Source organism: Ruditapes philippinarum, unplaced genomic scaffold (assembly GCF_026571515.1).
Source record: "Ruditapes philippinarum isolate M1 unplaced genomic scaffold, ASM2657151v2 ctg3085_1_1_1_1, whole genome shotgun sequence".
Taxonomy (NCBI): domain Eukaryota; kingdom Metazoa; phylum Mollusca; class Bivalvia; order Venerida; family Veneridae; genus Ruditapes; species Ruditapes philippinarum.
The window spans coordinates 23,725-51,484 of NW_026859772.1; the positions used below are offsets into that span (position 1 = coordinate 23,725).

At 30.7% G+C, this 27,760-nt stretch overlaps 1 protein-coding gene across 1 annotated transcript; it reads right to left on the bottom strand.

Moving 5' to 3' along the window:
• Positions 1-1,018: 1,018 nt before the first annotated feature.
• LOC132757882 (G-protein coupled receptor GRL101-like) lies at positions 1,019-26,991 on the bottom strand. The gene is made up of 10 exons (XM_060749375.1): positions 26,871-26,991; positions 26,404-26,547; positions 18,826-18,942; positions 11,234-11,764; positions 9,698-10,742; positions 8,109-8,638; positions 7,680-7,807; positions 6,083-6,131; positions 5,013-5,260; positions 1,019-4,214 (listed from the first exon to the last, which is right to left on the bottom strand). Exons 2-10 carry the CDS (start codon positions 26,477-26,479, stop codon positions 4,080-4,082), a joined length of 2,859 nt encoding a protein of 952 aa, XP_060605358.1. The 5' UTR covers positions 26,480-26,547; positions 26,871-26,991; the 3' UTR covers positions 1,019-4,079.
• Positions 26,992-27,760: the final 769 nt, after the last annotated feature.

The following is a 27,760-nucleotide window of genomic DNA, read 5'->3' on the forward strand; positions in this document are numbered from 1 at the left end:
CCTCTTAAAGATGTGGCAGGGATTTTCACCTTTTGCAACCAGAATCTTTATTACAGAGCGTTGTTCCTCTAACAAAGAGTCCATGATAGACGAAACAGCTATCATATATCAGAGGACAAAATACTGTGCATACACAACTATCATTGAAAATAAACTGACCACGTTATTGGCGAATGAATGTAGTTTTCACCAATATATAATGTGTGTATATAGCCACACGTGGAAAGAGAGGAGCATGAAAAGTCAGGATATTTTCTGACCGTCCCTCGTATTATTTATTATGTAAAAACTTTAATCGTAATTAGACGATGTGCAAAACACAGGTTCGGGCTTTATCAGAAAAAAGTAAAAAGTCAGACCAAGTCATTTAAAATCCCTTTTATGAGTAATAAGTAGACAGTTACACATAAATAAACGATTTTACTGCTCAAAGGAGGGACTGTTTTCACTCTGTCATTTATAAGAGGTGCATAACAACTCTCCCTACTTAAACGGGAATTAACCTTTTTTTACAAAATGTGTACAGTTTTTATTGTAATAAGCATAAATCTTAAGGCATGCTGCTTTACAGCAATTTACATTTACGCGAAACGAGTCCAAATCACAAATCACGGACTGACTTATTTCTTACTTCAACAATTTTATAGACAGTTGTCCACGGTTGATTGCTCTTGATTGTGTATACATGCCACTCCCGTATATTTCCAGGAATTAATAATCAGATAAGTCTTAAAATAAATGAGGCTTTATGGGGTACGATATGCATTTGATATGAATTTTTGGACTCTGGAAATAAAAAGGAAGGTTCATTGATTGGAATAACCAATGATAACTCTTATAACGTTACGTCACGTGGTTCAAACGCTGGATGAAGGTTCATTGGTTATCGTTTTTAAGGAATGAAATAAAAGTTATCTTTATTTAAATGTTGATACATTATTTTATCCATACGCAGTTGATGATTTCAACCCTTATATAAAACGACTGGTAACATTTTCAAGCAAAACATAACAAAGGCAGTTTGCGTACAATATTTAATACACTAAAATGACTACATAGATTCTTAGCAATATACATGATATAACTACAGTTTGTTTTGTATATATATTCTTAAAGATATACTATGCTAAAATTTGATATCAGAAAATATAGATAACTGCTCTTTGTAAATATGAAATAAACATGTTTTGACTTCACACAAAATAAATATGTCATGTTTAAAACTCTACACACATAGATCGTCACAATATGAATATATAGTGTCGTTAAAAAAACTGGCAGTTTTTTTAAGAAAAGACTAATTTTACTTATCGTATATTAGAGAACGTGGCTTCCAAAATAGTTTATTATTCATCTTTTAGTTAAATTAGACATATTCAGTAAGAATTTCATAGGTTTTAATAAATTTCTCCGATTAAAATATTTTACTCAAAGATGAGCATAGTATATCTTTAACTTAGTTCATGTAAGCATTGTAACCTGAAAACTCTTGATGGCATTTTTTATCGCATCAATTCTGTATTGTATAGATATATGTATATATGAAATTAATTTTACAGTCAGATTTCCTGTTGGATATTTATTGTTGATACCAATGCAAATTTTCCAATTTGATCATTTGAAGAGACGTTTAAAGGCCCATAGACCTTCGAAATGCTATGATTTTTATTTCTGAAAAAACTATTTATTTTAGGATATTTGTTTTACATTTTCAAAATATTTACTAAATGGCTATATAGAAGAACAATCTTTTGATTCCATTTCTCATTGGCAATGTGTACAATTAAAGTGAATATTTGAGTTTTTTTTAATGGAAGTCATAATACTACTTTGGTCACATTTTACTATATTTCCGGCATATAATTTTGTACGTTTATCACCGACATTAAAAGGCTTTTTGTGAAATAAAAATAAAAGCATTTCTAAGGCATAATGGGCCTTAAACGAATGTCCATAACAAACAATTTCCACATACAAAGGAAAAACAACAGTAAAAGCGTTTTATCTACAAACATCAAAATATGATTTGACACTGAATAAAATATTAATTATATCTTGACAATAGCTTAAATGTAAATAGATAAAGATGCTGATAATAAAAAAAATCACTACATGTATATTAGAAATAAGCAATATATGTTACTAAAAATCTGCATTTTGTGTGTACCACACATAATCCTTTTCACATAAATTTCCAAGTTTCCAAATTATCTGATATTTTCCTCTATTAAGCTCTTTCTTTGTCAGCTATCGAATTCTCCTCATTGAATGATAAACAACATTGATACTGTGATGACAACATTTTACATAATTAGTTTAACAATATTGATAAAATAACAAATATCAATAAAATAACAAATGATTGAAATTTTACAACATCAGTCTCACAGTTATTGGAAAAACACCGATTTAAAATTGACATTATCGACAAATTAAAAACATTTAATGAATATATTGTTTTAACAGCGGTAACGTATCCCATGTTCAACATTATTGATTTTAATACTAAAAGTCCGCATTTTGTTTTTTATTTTTTTTTGTACCACACGTAATCTTTTTTACATTTCACGAAAAAAGTTTCCAAATTATCGGATATTTTTCTCTATAGAGCTCTTTCTTTGTCAGCTATCGAATTCTCCTCTTTGAACTTACTAACTAACTTGCACTGGTTTTACAAGGGGTACATTGATATCAAACGAGTAGGACTCGAACCAATGTTGCCAGGATTTTAATCTTTACCACAATAACTACCACCCCTCCTCTCTGACAAAAAATTCATATACAACAACAGATACAACACTAATAAGAACATGTAAGACACTGCTTTTTGCAACAATTGCACCGTCTCGGCTCTTTCCGTCAAACTTCGGAAAATAACCTCGAACACAATAGTAAGAGTACACAGTACTATCACAATAAACAACATTGATACTATGATGACAACATTTTACATAATAAGGTTAATAATATTAATAAAATAACAAATATTAATAAAATAACAAATGATGGAATTTTTACAACATCAATCACTCAGTTATTGGAAAACACTGATTAAAAATTGACAACGTCATCGACAAAATAAAAACATTTAATGAATATATCTTTTAACAGCGGTTACGTATCCCATGGTTAACATTGATTTTTATACGATTTTATGAATATTGAATAAGTAAAAATACCATTAAAATTGACAAAATAGCAACCACAATAGCTAACAAACGTATTTAATTCAAAAACATGAAAACAACAATGATTTGACACAATCGCAACTTCTCTGCCCTTTCCGTCAAACTTCGGATAAGAACACGATCGAACACAATAGTAAGAATGCAAAGGACGGATAAGGTATGTTGGTCTAAACTACGCTAAGTAAGTAGGAATTAGGAATGCCAAAAGTTATTGACTTAGTTTTTCCCAAAATAAATCGAGTAAAAATCCACATAAATTAAGTAAATTCATAGACATAAAAGTAAGCAGTACATTTTTCATATACTTATTATGATGGTTGTAGAAACCTGTTGACATAAATTTGGGTTTGATTTTCAGTTGGCATTTTTTAATTGATTATAATTGAAAGACATATTTTAAATCATTATTTTACCTAAATATTCTTCTATATATTCCTTTGGATGTTAGATACAAAAATTTGTCACATTTTAGCAAAGATTGCGCCCTCTGTCTTTATTACATCTTAAACCACGTTGAAGAACTACATTTGTGTAATTTCAATCCGTATTAAGTCCGAGATTATTTTAGATAAAGGCCGAGTTGTTCCGATTGTAATTTGACACAGTATGATATTTTTATGACATAATGACGGTACAATGAACGTTTATGTTCAAAGATATCTAAAACAAAAACAGTACGTCACTTGAAATTCAAAATATATATACACCGAAATAAAAAGTCAAGTAATTTCAATTTCCTATTCACGCCATCCAGTACGAATGAAATGTCTCTACTGTCGACAGTGTAGAAGCAGTATGGTGCTCCAACACTTATTTTTGTCTCACTCATATATATAACTGAGTACATATGCCTCGTAACAGAGACAACTTCCTTCCATTGAATACCAGTCTTTACTTTAAACCCTTTTCACATTTTAAGATTAGCTTTCGCAGAATGTTACCAAATTGGCGGATATTTTCCTGTAGAGCTCTTTCATCAGTAGCTAACAACGCTTTGGCATCGATTACAACAATTGGTTTGGTAACCTATTGACAAAATGTAAAATTTAACTAATTAAGGCTGACGAAGCTGTGCATTAAAGTAAAAACTGTTAAAAGAAAACGGGAGGAAGACCAGTCAATGGCACTATTATTTCTCTTCCTTATAAGCATATTTGCGGAATAATTAACAATCTTCAACAAAAACATATATGAACAGCTTCACAAAAAACATTGAGGGTTTCTGCGTAAAAGATTGAAAATATCATCATTTTGACGTATATAAGATAAACTCCAAGAGATGTTTTAATATCATTAATGACTTTTCTTTTTTAATTTCTGAACATTTCAACAATTTGACTTTACACCAAGCAAGAACGATTTAAACAATTCATGTAAACATGTAGGAACTAAATGTGTTGCCATTATAAAGCCTATTAATCACGCATTTATCATTTACAATGCTTAAATGAGTTTTATTGTATACAATTTTATAAGCTAATGAGTGTTGTATACAATATCAATGGTTTCCCCGGGGTTGTGCGATTGAATGACTTTTTCTTCAATCATACGGAACTCAATATTTATTCACAAATAACTTAAAACTAAAAGTCTGGTATAATTGTATTATACAATATATCACCTTACGAAACATAAACCTATATTCTTGTCCTCTTTGTTTTATCATCATTATTATTGTTTGTTTTTAGTCAATACCTAATCACAGTCACCTATTTCTTTTATATGTTTGGATATTTGATTTGCTCATGTTTTTGTTAATCATGAAATGTGTGCTATTGTAAAAAAAATGAAATTGAAATGTTGTTTATAAAATTGTGTAAGTACCTTTGTTTTACACACTGTAATGTAAATGTTTTCCTCACATATCTGATCTATAGCAATAAAGCCCACATGCAATAGACGTAGATAATCGGCAAGTTGTTTGCACACAGCCACAACAATATTGACTGACAAGCAACTGTCGTCATCAAGAATTTCTCGAATACTACGTTTCGTCCCAACTGGTACAAGTTCACTTGTCATCCGCACAGATCTGCTAAATTGCTGGTATTCCAAAATGGCGGTACCAATTTCTAAAAAAAAGTAAACGTTCAATTGAACTATACATTATTGTAATTTGTTTATCCCGGACACTGCTGTAATTATATTATGTATACAATCATTATATTTTAACAGGCTATCTGCATTTGAAACAATTCGAACAAAAGTCTATGTGATGCTTCGTATATCAGATTTACATCGCTAACTTGAAAGATACTATTTAAGATACTCTACTAAGGTTGTTTGACATTACGGGATTGGAAATAATTGTTCGAAATTAATGTTCCATTTGATGCAGGTCGAGAACATTATCTTGTGCACGGAATTTCAGATCGTTCACATACTCCATTGTTTTTAGAATATTTTTTTTGTGCACAAACAAATCAACATTTTGGAAAGCGATGCAACGAATTTCGCTCAAATCGGTTTTTAAATAGCACACAAACTGATTTTCAAATTTATCTGAAAATATTTCTCAATTATCTTTTGTGTATCTTTCTTTTTAAAGTACCCCTGCTGAATTATGTAGGACATTGAATTTTTATCTTTTAGGCTTTACAAACTCAGAGGAGTTGCTTTAAACGTCGTGATTATAAATATCTGGATAAGCATTGCCCGTTTCTACGAAATGTTAGTCAACGACTTATTAAGTTAGACGCTTATAAGAAAATATGTAACGTCACAAACAGTTACATTTCTACATCTTTTGTCTCTCCTTTTCATCTGTCAAGACCGTTAATTTTTCTTATTGTCTTGATATTACACAGCATGTTTATAAACTTTTAAAATATTCTTCCCCCCAAAAAGCAAATAAAGAATTATAGAACTGAATCTGATTACAGCTAAGTATTTACCTTTCTGGACCGCTGTTCGACTCTGCTCATCAAGGCTTGGATTAAAACTCTAAAATACAAAGTAAAACACTGATTTCAAATAAAACGATTGCTCAACTGCAAAAATATAACATCTGAATTGTCCGTATTAAAGGCACTACTATCACTTATTTAATATTTAAAACTTGAAGACTGGTATAATGAATTCGTTAATCATTAAATTATAGTAAATAACAGGTATAATTAGTTACAAATTTAACAAATTCATTCGACAAAGGTATTATAGCACTACATGTATTTACTTTCGACATTTTAATTTCATGTGTTGAAGCAACACACAAAATACCGTATTCCGGTATATACCGTACAACACGCTTGAACGATAAAAACTCGCCTTTTCAGCACCACCGAAAACCAGTATAAGATGTTTACAATTCATCTTTTGACATCGATTGATATACGAAAATGAATGAAAAATGTAGAAATAGGCGAAAAAAGCGATATTCTGCTACATTCTGATCATGATTTCAACAGGCGTCTAGAGGTTTTGCTCCAACAATGTAGTAAGTTAAATGTTTTTTGTAATACTAATACTTTATAACCACTTTAGATATATTGTATGATCACAGTTGATAACTGTAAGAATCCCTGTCTACAATTATGCAATCCTCTTACCTAATTAAACATGCAACTATTTGGATTCATTTGGCACTTTTGCGTTGAGCTAGTTATCTCACTGTATCTTTTTGTACCATAAACACATACCCGTGCCGTTTTTTGCGCCCCGCAAAGACAGTATTGCACGGACGTGTATATATTTTGACGTGACACCATTTGCATTACATAAACATAGCGTGAAACGCGCAAAATATTAGCGTTACACTTCAGGCGCGTCAATGAAAAGTTAACCCTTTTCACTTTAATAGTCTTTAATGTTGGTACGTGATAGATTGAATATATAATTCGTGCAGGTTCATTACTGAAATTATTGACTCGTTTATTAAAACAATATTATGCTTGCCAGATGCTCTTCTATTTCTAATTACACAAATGGTACTGTGTTTCAAACAAAACCCCGCCCCCAATTTTTAATTCATTCGAGTGGCATAATAAATTAACTATATCATGAATAAAAATATTTTGAAAATCTTACACCAGCTTTCTGTAAGACGAAATATCATGTTCGAGGGTTCCTATTTACGCGGTAACGAGGCCCTTTAGGTTTCCGCAAAACAGTTACATGTACTCGAGATCAATATATTCCCATCTATTACGACAATCGTTGTTTGATTCTTTTTCTTGCATATTTCATATAAATCATTTCTTGAAAGAAATAACAAAGGCTTATATTTTAATTTATCTTTTGTTCTTATAGTAGCGTATGAACGTTAGTCAAACGGCAAAATGACGTCATCCTAAGAACGCAATTCATTTATAATATGAGGCGCGCGGAGTACGCAATTTAAAACACGCGGCATGTCTTACACGGGTGGGAGAGGGTGAAAGAATTTGTTTCTTGCAACCATGTAAACAGTTGATAATCCTTTCTGATATTCCAAAATATAATTAAGTGACATTTGTATAATTTTATCTTCAGGAACGCGAACCAATGATTTACCTTTTTCCCGATTATTGCTGTCACTGTATACAAAAACGGGTTTAGAGCAGAGTTAATTGGTAAAATGAAAACAGCTGACCATGCATAAACATCACTAGAAATCGGAAATCCGTTCAAGGCCAAAATACCTGAAAAAGGAATAGCTGTACTTTTGACATTGTTGTATTAGATTAAATGCACAAATACAGAACGTTTTATAGAAATCAAATCATATACAATGTACATGTAAAAAATTTTAAACAAAAAAGAATACTTCTATACTAAAATTTGAACAATGAAATCCTTAAAATTGAAAAGAAAAATAATGCTTTTACACCCATACATATATCGTGCAATATCGTTGGAAGTAGACTTGCGTTATTCGGTTTAATTGATAAATCGTGATGCAGACAATACAAACACATATATCATATGTGTATGAGATCTTACCCATCACACCTATCGGAAACCAACACAGGAAATCAGTTGTTGCAACGAGTATAAGATTTCTTGCAACTTTCAAGTCACGTCTTCTTGATATTTGTGTCTTCTTCATAGCTGATGTTGATCGTCGAAGTTCTGTGAATATTGAGATTTGTCCTGCAGCAACAAGAATGAAAGTACAAAAATTCAGGCCGACAAAGATTGACACAGAATAAATCCACCCTGGAGGTTTATCTCGTGTTAAAGGCAATGCAATACAAACTCCTGTTCTAGAGTAGAATTTGTTTTGGAAGTGACTTGTGTAAAGAATTGGAATGACCGATAGGATGATGGAAATGAACCAGCACAATGTACAAGAGACATAGGCCTTCATAGGTCCAAACCTCACTCTGCCAAATGGAAACTTGATCACTAAAAGTCTATCTAATGTTATCAAGCAAAGAAAGAGGACGCTGGCTTCAGATGAAATTGTAGACAAAACTCCGGCAGTAATACACCAATTACTGTTTCTCCATTGATCGTCCACAAAAATATATCTGCAAATAAATGGGAACAAAAGATATGAATTTCAGAAGTAAAAAACGCATTTTAATTATGTAACAAAAAACATCATCTATTAGATTTATTAACTGATTTTATTCGCATACCATTACATCTTTTTTAAACATGTTTTATTAAGGAAAAAAAAATGGAGAATTAATCATCTTAAACGTTTAAAATCTCTTCCTTGAAAAAATAAATACTTCAAATTATATTAAACAAATTTTCTTTTATATGTACTCGTTTGTGTGATAAAAAGCATAAAAAGATATTGTAATGAATAGAGCTTAAAGAAATATTTAGCTTCAGTCGTAAAATAACTACAGCTACAACTATGAAGTATAATATATTCTTTTGGTAGACTTATTCGTGTATTTGTAGTAATTGCATCTAAATTAAAAAAAGATAATTGTTTAATGCAACATGGCACGGTAGTTTTGTTATATCAACATCAATTAGGACATAACATATGTTGTTTATGAGAGAAAATAAATTTGATTTTGATTTTTAAAATATCATCAGTTAAAATGTTATTTCTGTTTCTGAACGGTAAACAGTCAGTAAGTGAAGGATCTTTTACCGGCTGTCGGTACAAACCAGAACATTAGGTCGAGGATAACTGTTTACGGCGAAAAGAGGCTCTGTCGAGTATCCGACAAACAGTTACCTAAGGGCTAAATATTCCAGTTTACAATGACAGACAGTGTTTCATTATTTTTACTTACACATAATAAAATTTATGATATTTCAAAAAGAGATTACGAAAACTGATATTTTCATTTAGCACATTTTTCCTGAAGTAGCGTATGAATTTACAATTTCATTCATAACGGCACAAGTACATCATGCTAAGAAAGCAAATCATTCATAAAAGGTGTGTAGGAATAACGTTATTTAAAGTTTAACATCGGGTGTAAGACAGTTTTTTTTCCAGCACCGGTGTAAACACTTGATAATCATGTCTGATATGCAAGAATGATAAATCAGTACTTAAAAAGTGAAACAGTTATTAATCAGTACCTAATTTGTAAAGTAAAACAGTCATTTATCAATACCTGTTTCTATAGAGTGAATCAGCCACTGCTATCATGATGAGGTAAATACCCATCAGAAAATCTGCAACTGCAAGGTTAGTTACAAATATGCCATAACCTATTTTTAGCCTTTTACGATCGTACACGAGACGGTAGATAATTGACGATAGGTTTCCGAACAATGAAGCGAACCCAACAATCCAAAGGACTGCTTGAAGTACAGAGTTTCTCATCAGGTCTTCACATGAAGAAAACTCATTCTTCAGCGGTTTGCAGTATTCTTCAGGAAGATAACAAGGTCGGATACAGCAGAATTTAAATGCAGGTGTATGAAGCTCACGAAGTGATGTCACGCCGTTAAATATAAATTTTCCGAATGTTATCACTTTATTGCCTTCAAAGTTAATCTTATGAACAAGCGAATTGTTGAAGGCAAAATCTTCAATTTCCTCAATTCTGTTGTAAGAAATGTCGATACTGTCCAACTCCAAGCCCGAGAACGTAAGTGAACTTATCTTTTTCAGGTTTGTGCCGGAAATTTTTAAGCTTCTTACAGATTTCAAACCTTTAAAAGCAGTCGATGAAATCATTGTTAGTTCTTTATTTCTGTCCAGATTTAAATAGGTTAGATAGCGAAGCTTGCTAAATACCAAATCAGGTAATTGCTCTATTCTATTGTTGCTAAGATCTAACGATAACAAGTTTTTCAAGTCAAAGAAAGCCCTTTTATGAATATAATGAATGTCACATGATGAAAAATTAAGTCGAAACATGAAAGGAAAACTTAAATTTTGTTCAGGTATTTCTTTAATTCTTGGATTGTTACTTAGATCAAGACTTCTAGCCTGTACAGTCAATGACGAAATATCAGACATTATTATGTCGGCTGATTTACAATTGATAACATCACCCGTACAGTTACATTTCTCTGGACAAACAGAATCACAAAGTCGTTCATCATCACCATTTCTGCAATGAATGACATCATCACATACTTGTTCAAATGGTATACATTGCTTACTAGACGAACATCTGTACTTTCCAACACATGGTACGATTGTAGCCTCTGAAACGGAAATATCAAGAAAATATATCCTAACACATGAATTTTTAAAACAAATCGTCATCAAAGATACATTATCGCTGTTGACATGGTTATATCCTAGTTTTCTTGGTTTTCCTTAGTTGTTAAATTTATGATACTTTTTTCAGCATCCAACATGCAAGCATAGAGAAAATTGCTATTGTAAATATATTGTAAGTTTTCAAGTTTATTCGGCTGAAATTTCTATTGCCGAAGTCTAAAAGCATATTCAATCAGGGTAAAAAATAAATTTGATCAATAAAAAAAAACGATGTAATCATGTAAACGAACTTAAGTCAACAAACCGTCTCGACAAAATAAAATATGACATAGAATAGAATAAATTGTTGCATAAAATTATAAAGTCATAAATGTCCATTTGGTATTATATTTAAAATCAACGAGAGAGAAAAACACCTTTCAAAAACTAAACGGTTTCATATATTTACGAGTCAAGCTGACAATGCTGTTACCTTTACATATTTCTGGAAATCGTCTAAAACCAATCAAAAATAGAGAACTCCATTTACTGATATGTATATCCTTTACAAATTTGTATCTGTTATCTTTATAAATTGAAGAACTGAAATCTTTTATCACCCGATAAATATAAAACGATGGCTCTGAAATATTGGACAATACTAGGCTAGCGACAACTGATGATTCAATACTGTTTTCTAGTACAATTAGCGCGCTTTTGGTTTTTCTTCTTCTTTTTTTGGAAAACTTCAGTTGTTTAAGAAAGTCTCTTGCCATTGATTTAAACTTGCATCCTGTTTCCTCTATTCCCTGTTCTCGGGTAACACGTTCTACCTTTATTTCCAATAACCTGTACTCAATGTCAAACTTCATTTTTCTATGAAGAATCTTGAAATTAAACAATTTAACGATGTTATTCTCACTGTTTGTAAAAAATTGTTTAGCTAAATGTATTGCGGCATTCCTGCTCTCAGAGTCTTCATCTTCCACGAATAAGAATACTTCTCTATATGAGTCTCTACATGCTGAAATAAGAAATCAAATTAAAACACTAAATGTCCTGAATTTGTTTGGGTCATTAAGAAGCATTTTTTGTTATCTTGACTAAACAGTTATTTTCCCTCAGCTATTAACCCTGTAAATGTATTATCAATAATATTTATTTTTGAGGACAACATCATAACGAAAGCCCTAAGTAAGTTTCATCTAAACCTAAATTAAATAATTTGCTGAATTTGTTCGACACTGTGTACGACCATATTGAGTAAAGACGAATCAGATTCAACTCGTAGACAGCCTGTTTTCGTAGGAAATTCGTGTCAACAGAAACAAAAAAAAATAAAACCTTAAGAATGTCACATTTGATATCCATATAGCGTCACATTGGCGCAAAAACTACTGTAAGAGACATTTTTTACAGTGAACACACAAACTGATTTGTTCATTTTGAATAAACCATTTTAATTCCAGACAATAATGTTAAAATATCATTAATAAGTATTATTAAATTTGTTTTAAACATTACAATTATTCATTTATGTATAAGAAGTAATTAAACATTCTTCTACACTTACATGACTTGTTGCACTGTGATTTTAAACGCAAAAAAAATATGTAAGTGCAATTACCATAGTTTTTGCACTAGTTTTAATTTTTAGTATCGAAGTATCTGCATTGCATAGACATTTAAAAATATTTATCATTATAAACAAATTAATTGCAAGGTTTGTTTAAAATGTGTCATTGTGGATTATGAACCACATTTATTACATTAAACATATGAATGGAAGTTTAAAATTTGAATATTTCAAAATTAATTTTAAACAGTAACAGTGAAAACTTATTAACCATGTTTTTACTGTTGTCATTTTCTAATGGTACAGTTTATTTATGTATTTATTATAAAAAGGGGCATTTGGGGATCTATATATCATTATAAATATATGTCTCAATAATATCCAACCATCACAGGGACATAGACTTTCAGATTTTGGATAAAACCACTAGGACTCATGAACTTTTCTGAACATTTTGGTTGTGTGAAGTTAAGATTTTGGATGAACCTGCTAAGAATCCTAAACTTTTCTTGCCCAACATATCCTAGTGAGATCCTTCTATATTATCTCTCATGAACAAACTTCAATTTTAATATATCATTTTGTTTTCATTGCTTCTTCTTTTCAAAGTTTTGATATATTGAATTCAAATTGTCTTATTTCTTGGATCGAAAAACTTAAAGCCCTATACACTATATCGTTATCATGGTGTAATAGATTTGATTATATTTAAAAATTCAGATTAATTTCTGTGACATAATTTGGTTTGGGTCTATGTGCAATTTCTACAATAGTTGAAAATTAAGATTTTCTGGTAATTAAGTGTTTTACATGCACGACATATGGAATAGACTGAGTCATTCTTATTTTTTGATATGACCCCATTCTATATGTATGAATTTATGGGAGTTGTACATGCACCACATTAGACGTAACAAATACTAGCAATTATGGTTTTGACCAATATAATATTGAAACAGATTACATGCCTTTGTCTGCCATGTCTTTATAGATATTTAAATAGAAAAGATAAACCAATATTAGCAAAAATAGGCTATAAACAGTGAAATTGCAGTTACATTTTTGTAATACAGTTGTCCTTATATAATGCAATAAGAATGTTCTTTTAAGCAAGTTTTATCTTTATTTTCATAATAAATAATTGAGTAAACAATTGAAAAAAAATTCTTAGAGCTGTCATCGGTAGAAATGATATTGATGCATTGTTGATATTTTTTCTGTTGATCAGTACACATTTTTAGAAAATCAAGAATGTTGATTTAATAATTGAATGTCTAGAAATTATGAAAATTCAACAAAAACATATGCATAAGCATATTTCATAGCAGTGATGACAAAAAAATTGTTAGCAAAAATCATGTAATGGGCATTTGTTTGAAACAGGACACATTTATGAAAAGACCATGTTTTTACTGAAAGCAATTTTAAACATTTATGGAAAAGAATAAGATACAAGAATATAATTCTTAAAGTATGTATTTATCAATATATATGTGTATCATCAATAGTGTTATCTTAAATTTGCTTTCCAACAAAACAATGACAGTTCTAATATTACTTGAATCATTTAAAACAAATCAAAATTTGAATACTGAAAAATTCCTAGTTATATTGTTTGTTGTCAAATAAAAATAAATAGAGGATATTTGTTTAGTTCAGTGTAAGATCGGAATATATTTCACCGAATGAGCACCAAAAGGTATATTTCACGAGTTGCGCAGCCACGAGTGAAATATGAACTTTTGGTGTTCACAAGGTGAAATATATTTCTATCTTACACTAAACTAAACAACTTTTCTTTTTATTATATGCAAAGAAACGTTTTAAAAAGACATTTAACCTAATACTGAATGAAAAGCGCGCCAAATAATAATACAATGTGACGTCATTTACGACGTCACTTCATTAAGTTGGTACCCAGGACTGTGCACGCTGGTATTTCACTGAAACAACGTAAGAGGCTTAAATTCAAAACAGTGAAATTATCAAAGTAGTAATTTCCCTGTTTCAAACAGTGAAATTACCAGTTTTATATCATTGATATATTTATATAAACCACCGAAAAGCATGTAATAAAACATTTTCTTTAAATGTTAGTTTCCTATAGTAGATTTATATATATATAATTTGTATTTTAGAAATAATTTTGCTATTTAATAATGAAATAGTGAAATATTTTAATGTAGTCACCATACTTTCTGCATCAAATTATTTCAACTTATCTGTAAAAACATTGGCGCAAAAACTCATGTAAGTGTTCTTACTGTAGTTTTTGCACCAACAAATTCTGAAGCTGCACTTACGTTTTTTTATTTCTATGTCAAAAAAGTCATTTTTTATCAAAATATAGTTTCTAAACTTCGGAGACTGGTGGAACTTTGTATTTCTAACCAAATAAAGACAAAAAGTGAATTTTCTCAAACAATGTCAATTACATGACTTTTTGCTCCAATGTGACGACTATAAGGTAACACTAAAACTAATTTAAGATCACATACTCTATTAACTTTCAGAAGGATTTTGAAAAAATGACATGAATTCACGAAAACTTATTTGTGCTGCCCAATACGACCCTTACTACAAGCTTTTGATTTTTCTATTTCTTGTTTCAACAGACCCGGGTGTTTTAATGCGTAGTTATTCCATACACTCTGTCAACAATAAATAAGATACATGCACATGATGTGTGTAGTTGTGTGTAGCTAACCTCGTGATCTGTCTCGACTTATTTATCCACTTAGTGGTTGCCTTCTGCATATACATTTTTTACACGTAAATATAATTGAAACAAGAAAATCGATGTGCATTTGTTTCAATCATTTCATATTGTAGACTCAAAAATTACGGTTTTTTATTCTTTTGTTTTCTTCATAATATAATTAATCATTTATCAATAAGAGCTATATATTATCTGAGAAGCGTAGGCAAAATATTTTGCCAGCTAATTTATGCAGACAGACTATAAAGGATTTGAAGTTAAAGAAGATAATATTTTAGTCTTAATGTAGCCATGATAGAAGTACTTGCTTGGGTTGTCGAGTTATTGGTCGGAAACGTTTTGAAATAAAGTGAATTTGACCTTGACCTTTGACCCCTTGACCCTTAAATCAATATGGTTGATAAATTGCCCAAGACAAATAGAATGTGAATGTGACATAAGCCTTTTATCACTTGAATCAAAAATAATAAAGTTCTTCTGACTGTCAAGACCAATGCACCTTAGATGTTTTCGGGAAAATGTCCATTGGTTGTTGAGTTATTGTTCGGAAACTGTTTTGTTGAAAGAGGTTCATGTGATCCTGACTTTTAACCTAGTGGCCCCAAAATCAATAGGGATCATCTGCTTGCCAGTACCATACTATTTCTTTAACTTCCTACATCTATTTATAACAATACCATTAACATGACCATATCAAAAAATATATAAATAATGTAAATTAATAATTATGATTATTCTTCAAAAAATATTTCAAAATTGATATTTCTGTACCCACACAAACAAATCCTCCTAGCTCACCATAAATAGTCGGATCTAAAGTTTGTTGTCGGACTTATAGCATTTGCTGTAACGTGTATACGCTCAAATTCCGGAGCTTTATGGAGGCATCAAATGTTAGAGTCATAATTTAACATTGGTAATACCATAGCATCAAACAATTTGATCTAATCAGAGATATCCATAGGTACTTTATCGAACAGGGCATTTGATAAATATAGTGATTTGTCTGACTGCTTTGATTAGGCTTTCTGTATTTCTCTAGGCCTCCACAGTATACCTAATGGATCTGACTGAGAAGTACTAGTTAAATTTGGATTATTTCCCTTATTATTTATAGGTAAATGTAGTGTTATAAAGTACTTGTACAGAATTATGAAATATCATAAATTGTGTTTTAAATAAACTGGTGTTATTTAAGGATTCCAATTAATATATATTTTAAAAGTAGGTCATTTGTGTGTAATATTTAGGATTTTTGTATTCGTGGATAAAAGGCCATTAATGCCTCAAACATGCTTTTATCTTACAAAGGTGTTCGGTTATATTTTCGAAAAGGTTCTGATTTGCCAAATACGTGATCCATCTTTTTCTTCTGATGCAATGGGTACATAGACTTATAGTGATTTAGTACTTTGTATGTAAATCAAGATACTACTTTGTTTACATTTTGATTCTTTTACGAATAAAAATTTCATCACATACTTTAGGCAACATGTTCCCAAACAATTAAATAATCGTTAACAATCCACATTTGCTCTTCCATATAGGGATATATGTATTCGTTTCTGAGGCATAATGCACGTTTAATGTTGATAATTTCAATGTTCATGTCAATCCTTTCAAACAACAACTACTTTGATCTGAATATTTTCTTAATAAGAAATAAACTATTTTTTTAGTTTTACAAATACAACGTTCTTATGTTGAATATTAAAGGAATCAAAATCTGAATACGGAAATGAATTATGAAAGAAAATAATTCTAGTTGCGTTCATAAGGTCATGTACAAGGTTTTGATACTGCTTGAATGAATGACCTATTGAACAGGGAAGATTTAGGAATATCGAATTAAACAAGCGTTGATGTACCACATGCAATATCAGACAAGTTAAAATCGAGTGTCCTCATATATGTATATTTCTAATAATGGCATAAGTAAAATATGCTTACATATAAATTATTTGTATAGTTTACGACAAAAATATATAAGATATAGAGGATATTTGTTTAGTTCAGTGTAAGATCGAAATATATTTCACCGAGTGAGCACCAAAAAGTATATTTCACGAGTGGCGCAGCCACGAGTGAAATATGAACTTCTGGTGTTCACAAGGTGAAATATATTTCGATCTTACACTGAACTAAACAAATTTTCTTTTTATTATATGCAAAAAAACGTTTTAAAAAGACATTAAACCTAATACTGAATGAAAAGCGCGCCAAATAATAATACAACGTGACGTCATTAACGACGTCATGCCATTAAGTTGGTACCCAGTACTGTGCACGCTGGTATCCTACTGAAACTACGTAAGGGGCTTAAATTCAAAACAGTGAAATTATCAAAGTGGTAATTTTACTGTTTCAAACAGTGAAATTATCAGTTTTATATCACTGATATATTTCTATAAACCACCGAAAAGCATGTAATAAATATGCATATACATTCAATGTTCCAACGTGAATTCCATAGTTTATCTTGCAAAATTTGCACTGTCAACAATGCAATAACAATTGAATGTAGGTATTTCTGTTTAATTAAAATATGTTTTAGAAATATGTATAATATATAGATTTTAGCACACTTTCTGCAACGTATACTGTACCATAATATTACTTTGCGATTAAAATATATGTACATATGTGCCAAATAAATTGTTTGACTTGATTTATTTTTATATCCATATGTGTTGAATACATTGTACATAAACATTTTTTTTACTAACACTTATCCCTAAATATAGTGTTGGAATATAGCAACAACGTTAATGAAACATTTCTGAAATGTAAAAAATATATTTTGCTAGTTTAACTGAAATCTTTTTTACATCATTGTTTTTATTTTCAAAATACAAAGCCTATACGGTGCAGGAGAATAAAAAAATCCATGTAATGAAATAACACTTATGACGTAACAATTTTATATCATGTCATTAGCGTTGTATACAAAATATAGCGTAAGTAAGCGTAACATTATAGGTGCGTCCACAAAAAATGACACAGTGTAACTGTAAACCATTCTTTTTTGGCTACGTGATAAATAGAATATCAAATTTAATATCATGTATGCATTCATTTATCATATCAGATACTTTGTTTAAAAAATATGTTTCCTTTCTGAACTAACACTTATTCAAGATCCTCTATTTAGAGATACAAACATATACGAAAAGAATCTTAACGAAATGATTCATATCATTGACCAACAATTAATCAATGTTTTGTTTGTAGGTATGCCGATGACCTGTTATCTGTAGGTATGACAACTGGCTTAACTGTAGGTGGACAATGGGCTAATCTGTAGGTGTGACAAATGGATTAATAAGGTATATCAACTGGTTATCTGTAGATCTAACAATGGGTTTATATGCATGTATGCCGATGGGCTAATGTGAAGTTTTGTCAATGACATTGTATATATGAATGACAATGGGCTAATATGAAGGTTTGAAAACTGGCTATTCTGTATGTATAACGATGGATTATTCTGCATGTATGACAATGGGATAAGATAATCTGAATGTATGACAATGGGCTAATCTAAATGAACAACAATGGGCTAATCTGTAGATGTTTCTGTAATATTCAACAAAATAATCTTTAGGGTGAGTCCGGAAAGTCATTATAAGCGACATTTTAACTGATAAATTGTACAAATAATCAGTAAATAATTGCCCGTTAATTAACAAAATACAATTCACTACTGAAATACCGTTAAATGACTTAACTTAATAAAGCAAAAGCAAAACAAAAGAATGAGTTTAACAAATTATAGATTTTAATAACTTACTACAGTCGTGTTCATCTTCCCCTCCAGGACATTCATTATGTCCGTCACAAAGAAATCGTTGTTCAATACAATAACTTCCAGGACATTTGACTGTATTTGCTGGACAAGTGAAATTTTCTGAAAATCAAATTGTTTTCAATGACTCGGGCAATAATGAGCAATTCATCGTGAATTATTATCATTTTCTAAAGTAGTAAATGATTGAACAGTATTTGTGATGACATTCTGTTTTTCTTTATTTAAAACAACAAAGAACTTAAGAAAGACATGTTACATTTATGTTAATTGTTCAGTAGCACCTTATGTTTTACATTATTATTCAGGTTATTTTAAATGATTGATTCATTAATACACTTGCTTTGAATCAAAACAGAATCGTTGTTCAATTTTCTGAATTAGATTGCGGAAATATATATCTTAACTTAATGTACAATATCCGTTTACACGTGATGTTTTTTTTATTGTCACAAAAATGCAAACAGACATGTTCAAGAAAAAGCTGGATTTATTGAAACATATGGTTTCTATTATGAACATAGACTTTTCAGCTCTATACATGTTACATCAGGAATCTTATATATTATATTCAAAAAGCAAAATAAATGAATAGCAAGATGAAATAACATAGATTTATTTCTAGTAAGCATTGACATCTATAACGTTGAACTCATCAATATGTGTTTTTACAATAATGATTATTGTTGAAATTAGTGTGATTTATCTATACACTAACTGTGTAATTCGTTTTATGTCCTTTTTTCAGTTGGTATATTAAAAACAACATTTTAATGCAACACGCTTTCAGATGGTAGAATGTAAAGATTTTATACACTTTATTTTGATTAAACGCTTGATCCGGTAATGTTCAGTAAAAAGTGTATCGCTACTGCGTTTCTAACAAAGTTGCCGATATTATTGACGGAGCTGACTGCAAAAAAAATATAAATTTGCGTAGACCTCTCAGGTAAAAGCATAAGGGAAATTACTGTAATCATCGTGGGAGTTAACAGTTATTTTCATTACCTGACAAAGACATTGTCTAGCAGACAGATTATTGCAAACAAAAGAATGCCCGTTAACATGCAAGATTTTTCACAGTTTGCGTCATAAACGTATAAACAAGCAATACAAACAACACAAAAATAAACGGTTTTAAGAGATTAAAATCTTGAAAACAAAACACAACTACTCAGTAAACATTTTACTAAAATCGTATTAATTGAAATCATATAACACACTGATAAACAATGTTCTATAGAAGCGCGAAAATATGACTATTTAGAAATTATTTTTGTAGAAATAATTGCTCTAAACATGAATTCGCAAATCCAATGTCATCGAGAAGATCGCGAAAGATTGAAGCCCGCGAATATTTCTCCACATATCATATAGTATTGTAATTGCATCTATTGAAATTGTTAAAAAATAATTCTCCCCGTTTTTAATAGATAATTAAAATGATGTACACTGCTAGGGACCTTTTGATATTTTATAGAACTTTTATCTTGTGAATGAGGTTTAAAGATTTGACGTATCAAGAAACTCCCTTATAATTTGGAAGAGTTTTAAGTGAGCTGTATTTCAGTTTTAATTATGTTTAATATAAATTGACACACAATAAGTATATACTATGCTGATTTTCTTTAGAGATTTTAGATGTAATAATGATATAACAGACTCCTACAGTTCAAGTTAAGGAATTGCTTTTTTAAGGTAAAATATTTATTATGTTCATAAATGATAATGTAAACAGATCTAAGGCTTTTCTAAAATAACAAAAAAGTGGGTTAAGTATAGAAAAGATAATTCATTGGCACATAAATGACGAAAACAAGGGGTTCTGGAACGCGTTGAATCCGAGGTAGTTTATGTGAAGGCTGGTATAGCTCTGATCATTTTTCAAATTAATTTCAAACTGATATAAAATATATTTAATATGATGTAAGAAAATCATTTATGCTATATTTTATAAAATGTAAATAATTTTCAACGTTTGCATCACGTAATTTTCTTATATATATATTTATTCTTATCAACTGGATCTTGTTTTTAATTCAAGAGTCCAAAAAGTACGTATGAAATTAACATCATACCACATATACCCCATATATCCTCGTTTTCACTTTCAAAGTTGAAAACATCTTGTTTATCAAATGCAAATCATACTCTTCATCTAGCCTCGTTTTCGTTTTTAGAGTTAAAATCCTAAGGATTTAACTCAATACAGGATTGGAGCAGTACCTCTAGACGCTTGCAGAAACCATGATCACAAAATAGACAAATATCATTTTTTTCGTCGATGTTTACATTTTTATTCATTATCGTACTTAATTCGGTGTGAAAAGATGAATTAGACCTGTTAAAGTTCATTCCGTTGGGTAAAAAGGAAAGCTTTTAGCATTTTATCATTCAAGCGCCTTGTCCGGTAAATATCAGAATACGGTATTTAGTGTGGTGCTCCAATCCTTTTTTTAGTCTCACTCAAATCCTTATTGTAGTTTGAGAACCAAAATTTCCAAAAATGGTGGCATTCAATAAAAATTTCATTATATAGTTTTAAGATTAATACTGGTACTATTTGATTTGTTCTGCAAAGCCTTTTTTTCAGGCTCGGCTAGTCGCCGTCCAATATTGTTTCTACAGCTGTGTGCTCGTCCAATAGAACTCAAAAATGTATAACAACTTATACTATATCTTATTATTGCCGCAAATAACGACACAAAGCTTAAACTAAAGCAGTTTTTTTGTTTTCTTTTGTCTTGTTAAATACGACCCTTGGGGTGGATATCTTTATCCAACTAATACGTAGTACTATAAAAGCCCGGATGAAGGATTCCGTTGTATGCTTTTCAAATTATTTTTTTGTCAAAGCAAAAATATCAAAATATGCATGCTTTAAAGTGACATTTTGATTTCCTTCAATTCTCCTTTTTAATTTGAGCAACGGTTTTGAAATATGAATAGACTTCTATAAACTTTTGATGGCATGTTGCTTATAACTCTTTCTAGTAAAACAATCACCATACTGACTGACTGTAAATCACAAATGAAAATGTACTGGCTGTCAAACTATTCATTCGTTCACTTATTTTCCCTACTTTTTCTTATTGTGAAATTTTTATCTATTTCATTTAAGTTCGATATTCACAGGCGTGGTAAATAGCCACAAAAAGTGGCGTATTCCAAACCTCTGCACTATATACCTTTGAGAAGGACATAAATGACGAAAACCTGTTCCAATCAGTGCAGTTGGGAAATTTGCAGTAAAATTATAAAACGTTTTTTTATTCTATTTTCAAGTTAAAAAAGAAGCATTATTATAGACACAAAGTTTTTATGTTGAAACTTCTAAGCGGTTCATGAGGTCTCGCTTTGTGGTAAGTTGTTTTAATTATTACAACGGTACATAATAATAAAAGAAGTCTTTCTTTATCCATTTATACACACAAATTATTTTAATGAAGTAAAGCGAATTTACAAGCGTCCTTTTATTTTCGTTAAATTTCGTGACGGCTCTGATGCCTTTAATGCCTTATCAACAAAATGTAAATAGCGGCTGTAAAAGATTTGGAGACAGAACTACGTCCGCACAGAACTATCCCAATCATCTCAAAAGAAAAATGAAGAACTTTATAAAATAATTCTTCGAAACTTACTTGAAAATGATTATTGTTGTGTATACATGTTTTGTGGTATTTTTAGTGTTTGCTATTTTGCACTTGGGTGGTTACAGTATTCCTACTTGAATGCTGTATAATCACCTTTAGGATATGTTGCCTGCTTTCTAAACTTGTCCTTTGACGTCTTATCTGTGAAATGCGGGCTTCATAACCTCAGATCCCCTTTCAAAATTCCATTTGATTTAGTTCCGCCCATTGTTTTCTCGTTTAGGGAACACGCATATTTTACTTGGTATGCCTCCCCAATGTTAATACCATTCGTCAAATCTTACTGCCGCGGTAATCAGGTCAAAAAATAGTACCTTGATTTTTTTTAAGCTGACTCATCAGTCATCACAGACATTTACAATATGAAAATATTTTCATTCTTTAACTTCATATCTGCAATTTGTAAAGATAATAATTCTCTGAAAAATTCTTGAATTTTTTCAAAATCACTACTCCGTGACGTCATACTGCGGCGGTAATCAGGTTTAGTCATACGTACGTTGGTCATAAATAGTTCTGGTATGAAAACCCTTCTACATAATAACTTTATCAACGATTTTTTAACAAAAAGCATAAATGAAAATTTATATGAAAATGCTTTAATTAGGTGGCAAATATTCTTTATTATTTTTGATAACAATTTTCCAATTACTACGCAGCGACAAACTGTTTATGACGGGTCATTAACTAGAACGTTGCAACACCGTAGTCTCAATATCATGCATGTTCTTTTGTTGTTATAAACCATTAATAGTCCTTAATATTTTTTTTAAAGACAAATAATGGTAAACTGTCGCTTACATCAGAGACATGGATCATGCTTGCGGGAAAACTAAGGAAAACTAACTTATTAGTACACCCTAGGAGGCTGTACGCGGAAAACGCTCTTAAGCCGCTATATCATATAGCTGTTAGTAAATATTTTGCATACATTTAACTAAAAATTCACTGATGGTGATGAACATATAGTTTGAAAACAGTATATTTTTGAACCATGTATCGCCGAAAAAAACTTTTTAACTACACAACCCGTAAGGACCCTCCGACAAAATTTCAGCACAAGATTACATTTTACATTAGCAAAATAAAAAAAGCAATACTTATTTTTTCATCTTACATAATTCATTAATCAAACTTTTAACATAAAAGTATCTTTTAAAAATATGTCTGGCAATTGACAGATCTCTACTGTATAGGAATAAATTTAAACATGTGCTCCTTTGTTTAGGAATATTTTGTAGTGAAAGTCTTAATATATCCACTTATCTCATAATTAGAATTAGACAGGTCAGGGATTTATACAACCAGTTGTTTAGTTAACTACGCTCATTTTAATCCCAATAGAAACATTCAAATATTTGGGGTAAAAAACATGACCAAAGTACCTAGTAGTGGTTTACCCGGTGGTGATCCCATTAAACTGATTATAGATTCGAATTGATTAGAAAACACAAATAGAAACATGTGTTTCGGTACAACAAAAATTGGAAGTAAAGTGAACAGTTAAATGACGGAAGTAAAGTGAACAGTTAAATGACAGAAATATGTGGTCAAATATGTTTTAACAAGGAAATAATTATTTCAGAGAAAGACGCAAAGATCAGTCTTCAATCAAATGAATGACCCCGTATTGTGTAATTAGAAAGTTTATTCAATTCTAGGGCAACGCATCATAATTTGATAGTCCATGTGTAATAAAATTCAAATTTTCAATACAGATTATGAGATACATAAAAAATATTAAAGAATAAGAAGCTTTAAAAAAACAAACAAAAAAACCGCATATGACTTACAGTCGAGCATCGGGAATTCATCAACATATCTTACGAAATTTTAATTTGAACACGATTTTTGCGCACGCTGAAGTGATTAATGTTTATTTGAATAAATCAAAGAAAAAGAACTTATATGTTTGTGTTCTAAAAAATAATCGGCGGCATAAGAGGAATTTCGTATTCATTTTACAACACTTGAAAAATTACTACAGAAAATGTGTTGTTTTTTTGTTTTGTTTTCAACAAAACTGTGTGTGTTTTAAGTTTATTTATACTCGGCGCCGGAATAATTAATGTCCCAGATTATAGCATCGGGGACGTCTTTTTCAAGCAGAATCTTCCTGGTAGCCCATTCGTCGTTCGTTGGTGGTAAAGGAGACGACAATACTGTCAAGGCATCATCTTCCTGACTGACGACAACAAAAACTGCATTCATTAGCGCGTAAGTCACGACAGGTCAACCAATCACCTCTGGTACTTGAGATGACTTGACCTTGACCTGCCGTGTGCCTTCTCCGCGACGCGCACGCCTCTGGGCGGATAACAAAAACTTCCAAAACACGCTATTTATATAACACCATTCATAGCACTGACGCTTCGATGTTCTCATCTATTTGCGGGAAATGGTCGACAGGGAAAACCCTACGTAATAACCTCACACCTTGTTAACAACAGAGTTTCCGCAGTATATATTTCAAGCTAGTGAGGTTTAAAAATACATGTAGAATCTATCGATTAACTACAATAAGTTGGTTGAGAGTTGGCGGTAAAAAAAAGAAGATATAACTTCCTGATAAATTTTCACCTAGGTTGATTCAATTTTGAATAAGCTTTGCAGATATGTATTTTTCAAGAAATATTTAGCTTTAATATTATTCGAAGCCGTCAAATCAGCGACGGAGTAATGAAATGGGAATAATTTTTCTGAAACGTGATTTTATTTTCGAATTTGCTTCGGGAGAAAGCCGTTAAAAGCATGAATAAATAAATACTCATCACAAGACAGTGATCTTATGAATCTCAATTATGGTACCATGACATGATTAAAAATGTTATTAATTTTTATGTTCAATAAAAATGTTGCATTTTAACTTGCAGTTTTATTATCCATTCAATTAGATATTAAAATGACATAAAGTATTTTATGAATGAACAGTCCTAGAATATTTTGATTAAAGAACCGGTCAGTTGTAAAATGGCATTGTGATCCTTATAATGAACAGTCGTCATACTTGCTGGTATGTCATTTTATAAATGGCAGTTTAGGGTTTTTTAAATTTGCATGATTAACAGTCCGAATGTAGACCTCAATGAAATGTTCTGGAATATTAACAAAATGAATAGTCGAACCATATTAACCATATATATGAATGGTTGAACACAACAGTAAGGATAAATGGCGCAATGTGCATATCTTCTTATTTTGGTTATAATTGAAATAACAGCACATTTTAAGCAAAAGTCTGAAACATTCTGTCATAGCCTCCCCATCAGTACATTCAGTGCTTTGATTTATGGAATGGCACTACTGTGTTCCATGATAACTGCGGCATAATAACATCTGCGGATGTTTCTTAATATTCAAAATATCACCGTTTTGTTTTAAAATGTTGAATTCTGTTAAAGCCGGTGCTAGTTGGCGTGCACGGTAAATTGCACTTTCCAAACAAAACATTGTCTTTTCATATCATTACACAAATGTAAATAAAAATGTTGTACAAAAGAGCAAGATATTTAATATAGAAGAATTAAGATGATGTATGCCCTTTAGTTGAGAAAAATATCCCGCATGAAAGGAATGTTATCAAACTGATTATACAACTTATTGAGTTTGTTTGTTTGTTTGTTTCATATTTCGCCTTTCCCAACAGAATTTCAGTCATATAGACGGGTAGTTTCCTGACCATCGTTCCTGGAGAGTTACACCAGTACTAGACTACCTTCCTCCGCGCTAAACCACCCAAGCATCTCCCGGGGATCGAACTTATCAAGTAGTAGGATGTAATTGACAAAGCTTTTGAAAACCATTGATACTTTACATGTCAAGTCACACAAAATAAGTTGCTGTAAACATATATACTTTAGATGTCAAGTCAGACAAAATAAGGTTATAATTAGATAATTATATTAATTACCACAATGTTGTAAATGATCTCCAGATCTGCATCCAGTCATGAAACCGCTAGCATCTACGGCATAGATACACATCATCGACTTTGGTATGGCTTTGTCGTCTCTTTTACAATGAAAGAACTCACCAAATTCGGTCGCATTGTACTCTTAAAAAATAAAATACCAGACTTTACTACGTATTTATCAACTTAATTTAAAGAAATTTAATCTAGAAACAATTGTGACAGTGGTTGTTTACAGAATTGTATACGCACATTATGGAAAACTTCAAAAGTTTGTATGTTAATTAACACTGAATGAAAAGTGATATGATCTAATTTTTATCGGTAATTTTTGACAGAACTTATTTTGAAGGTTTGTAAAAATGTTTATATTTCAATTTTATACTGAATAGAAATTTATTAAGCTGTAATATGTCAGATATTTATTGTAATTTTGTAAATCACGCTGCTATTATGAGGTTCTATACCATAAACACAAATAGGTGTATAAATAAATCTATTCAAATGTCCCCCTTCAAGGTACGACTTCCTGCTAAATGTCGTCTTACTTCCATTGCAATGTTTCGCCTCCCAAGCCGGATTGCTGGAAATGTAGAATGTGACATTATTTTTTGTGGACAAAGAATTGCTTAAATTCAGTCTTTACATTTCATATAAAAGTTTAGAATTGGTATTCAATGTATCAGTGTTTGAGAAACAACATTTTTCTTCATTCAATATTCATTGTACGGTATTTGAATTACCTTGTTTATTCACATTGCGGTCATTGAATTATGAATTTTGACTTCTTTTCAATTGTTATGCTTATTTACTTTATCATCGTTTTTTTTCGTGCATTTTGACGTCATATAATAAAATACTACATTTCACTAGAGTAATATATTAAAATAAGAACATAAAATGAATCATCAAACTCAATGTTAGTTCAAAAATAGCAGAATTTCTATTGTACTTATAAATATGATATACAATAAAGATAGATTTTGATTACTTTGGTATTATGAAAATACTAAGAACTCTTTAAATAAACGTCTTTTGTAAACACAAAGAGACGTCACTGTAGGTTAACATTAAATGCATACTGTCATTTAAAATTGCAATGTTTTGTTTTTGTTTTGTTTTGTTTTTGTTAATAAGGGTGCGTTTCATAAAGAATCGTAAGTCTAAAGTTGGGACTGGAATAAGAATGCACTTAGGAGCATTTCAAGAAACTCTCCTATTTTTTGTACTTAGGATTAGTCCTAACGTTTTACTTAAGACAAAATCTTCAGAAATGGAAATAAAAAAAGCTGCTGAGCCTTATCCTCGTCATGCGAAATAAAGAAAACTGACAGATGATAAAGCAGACACTTTTAAA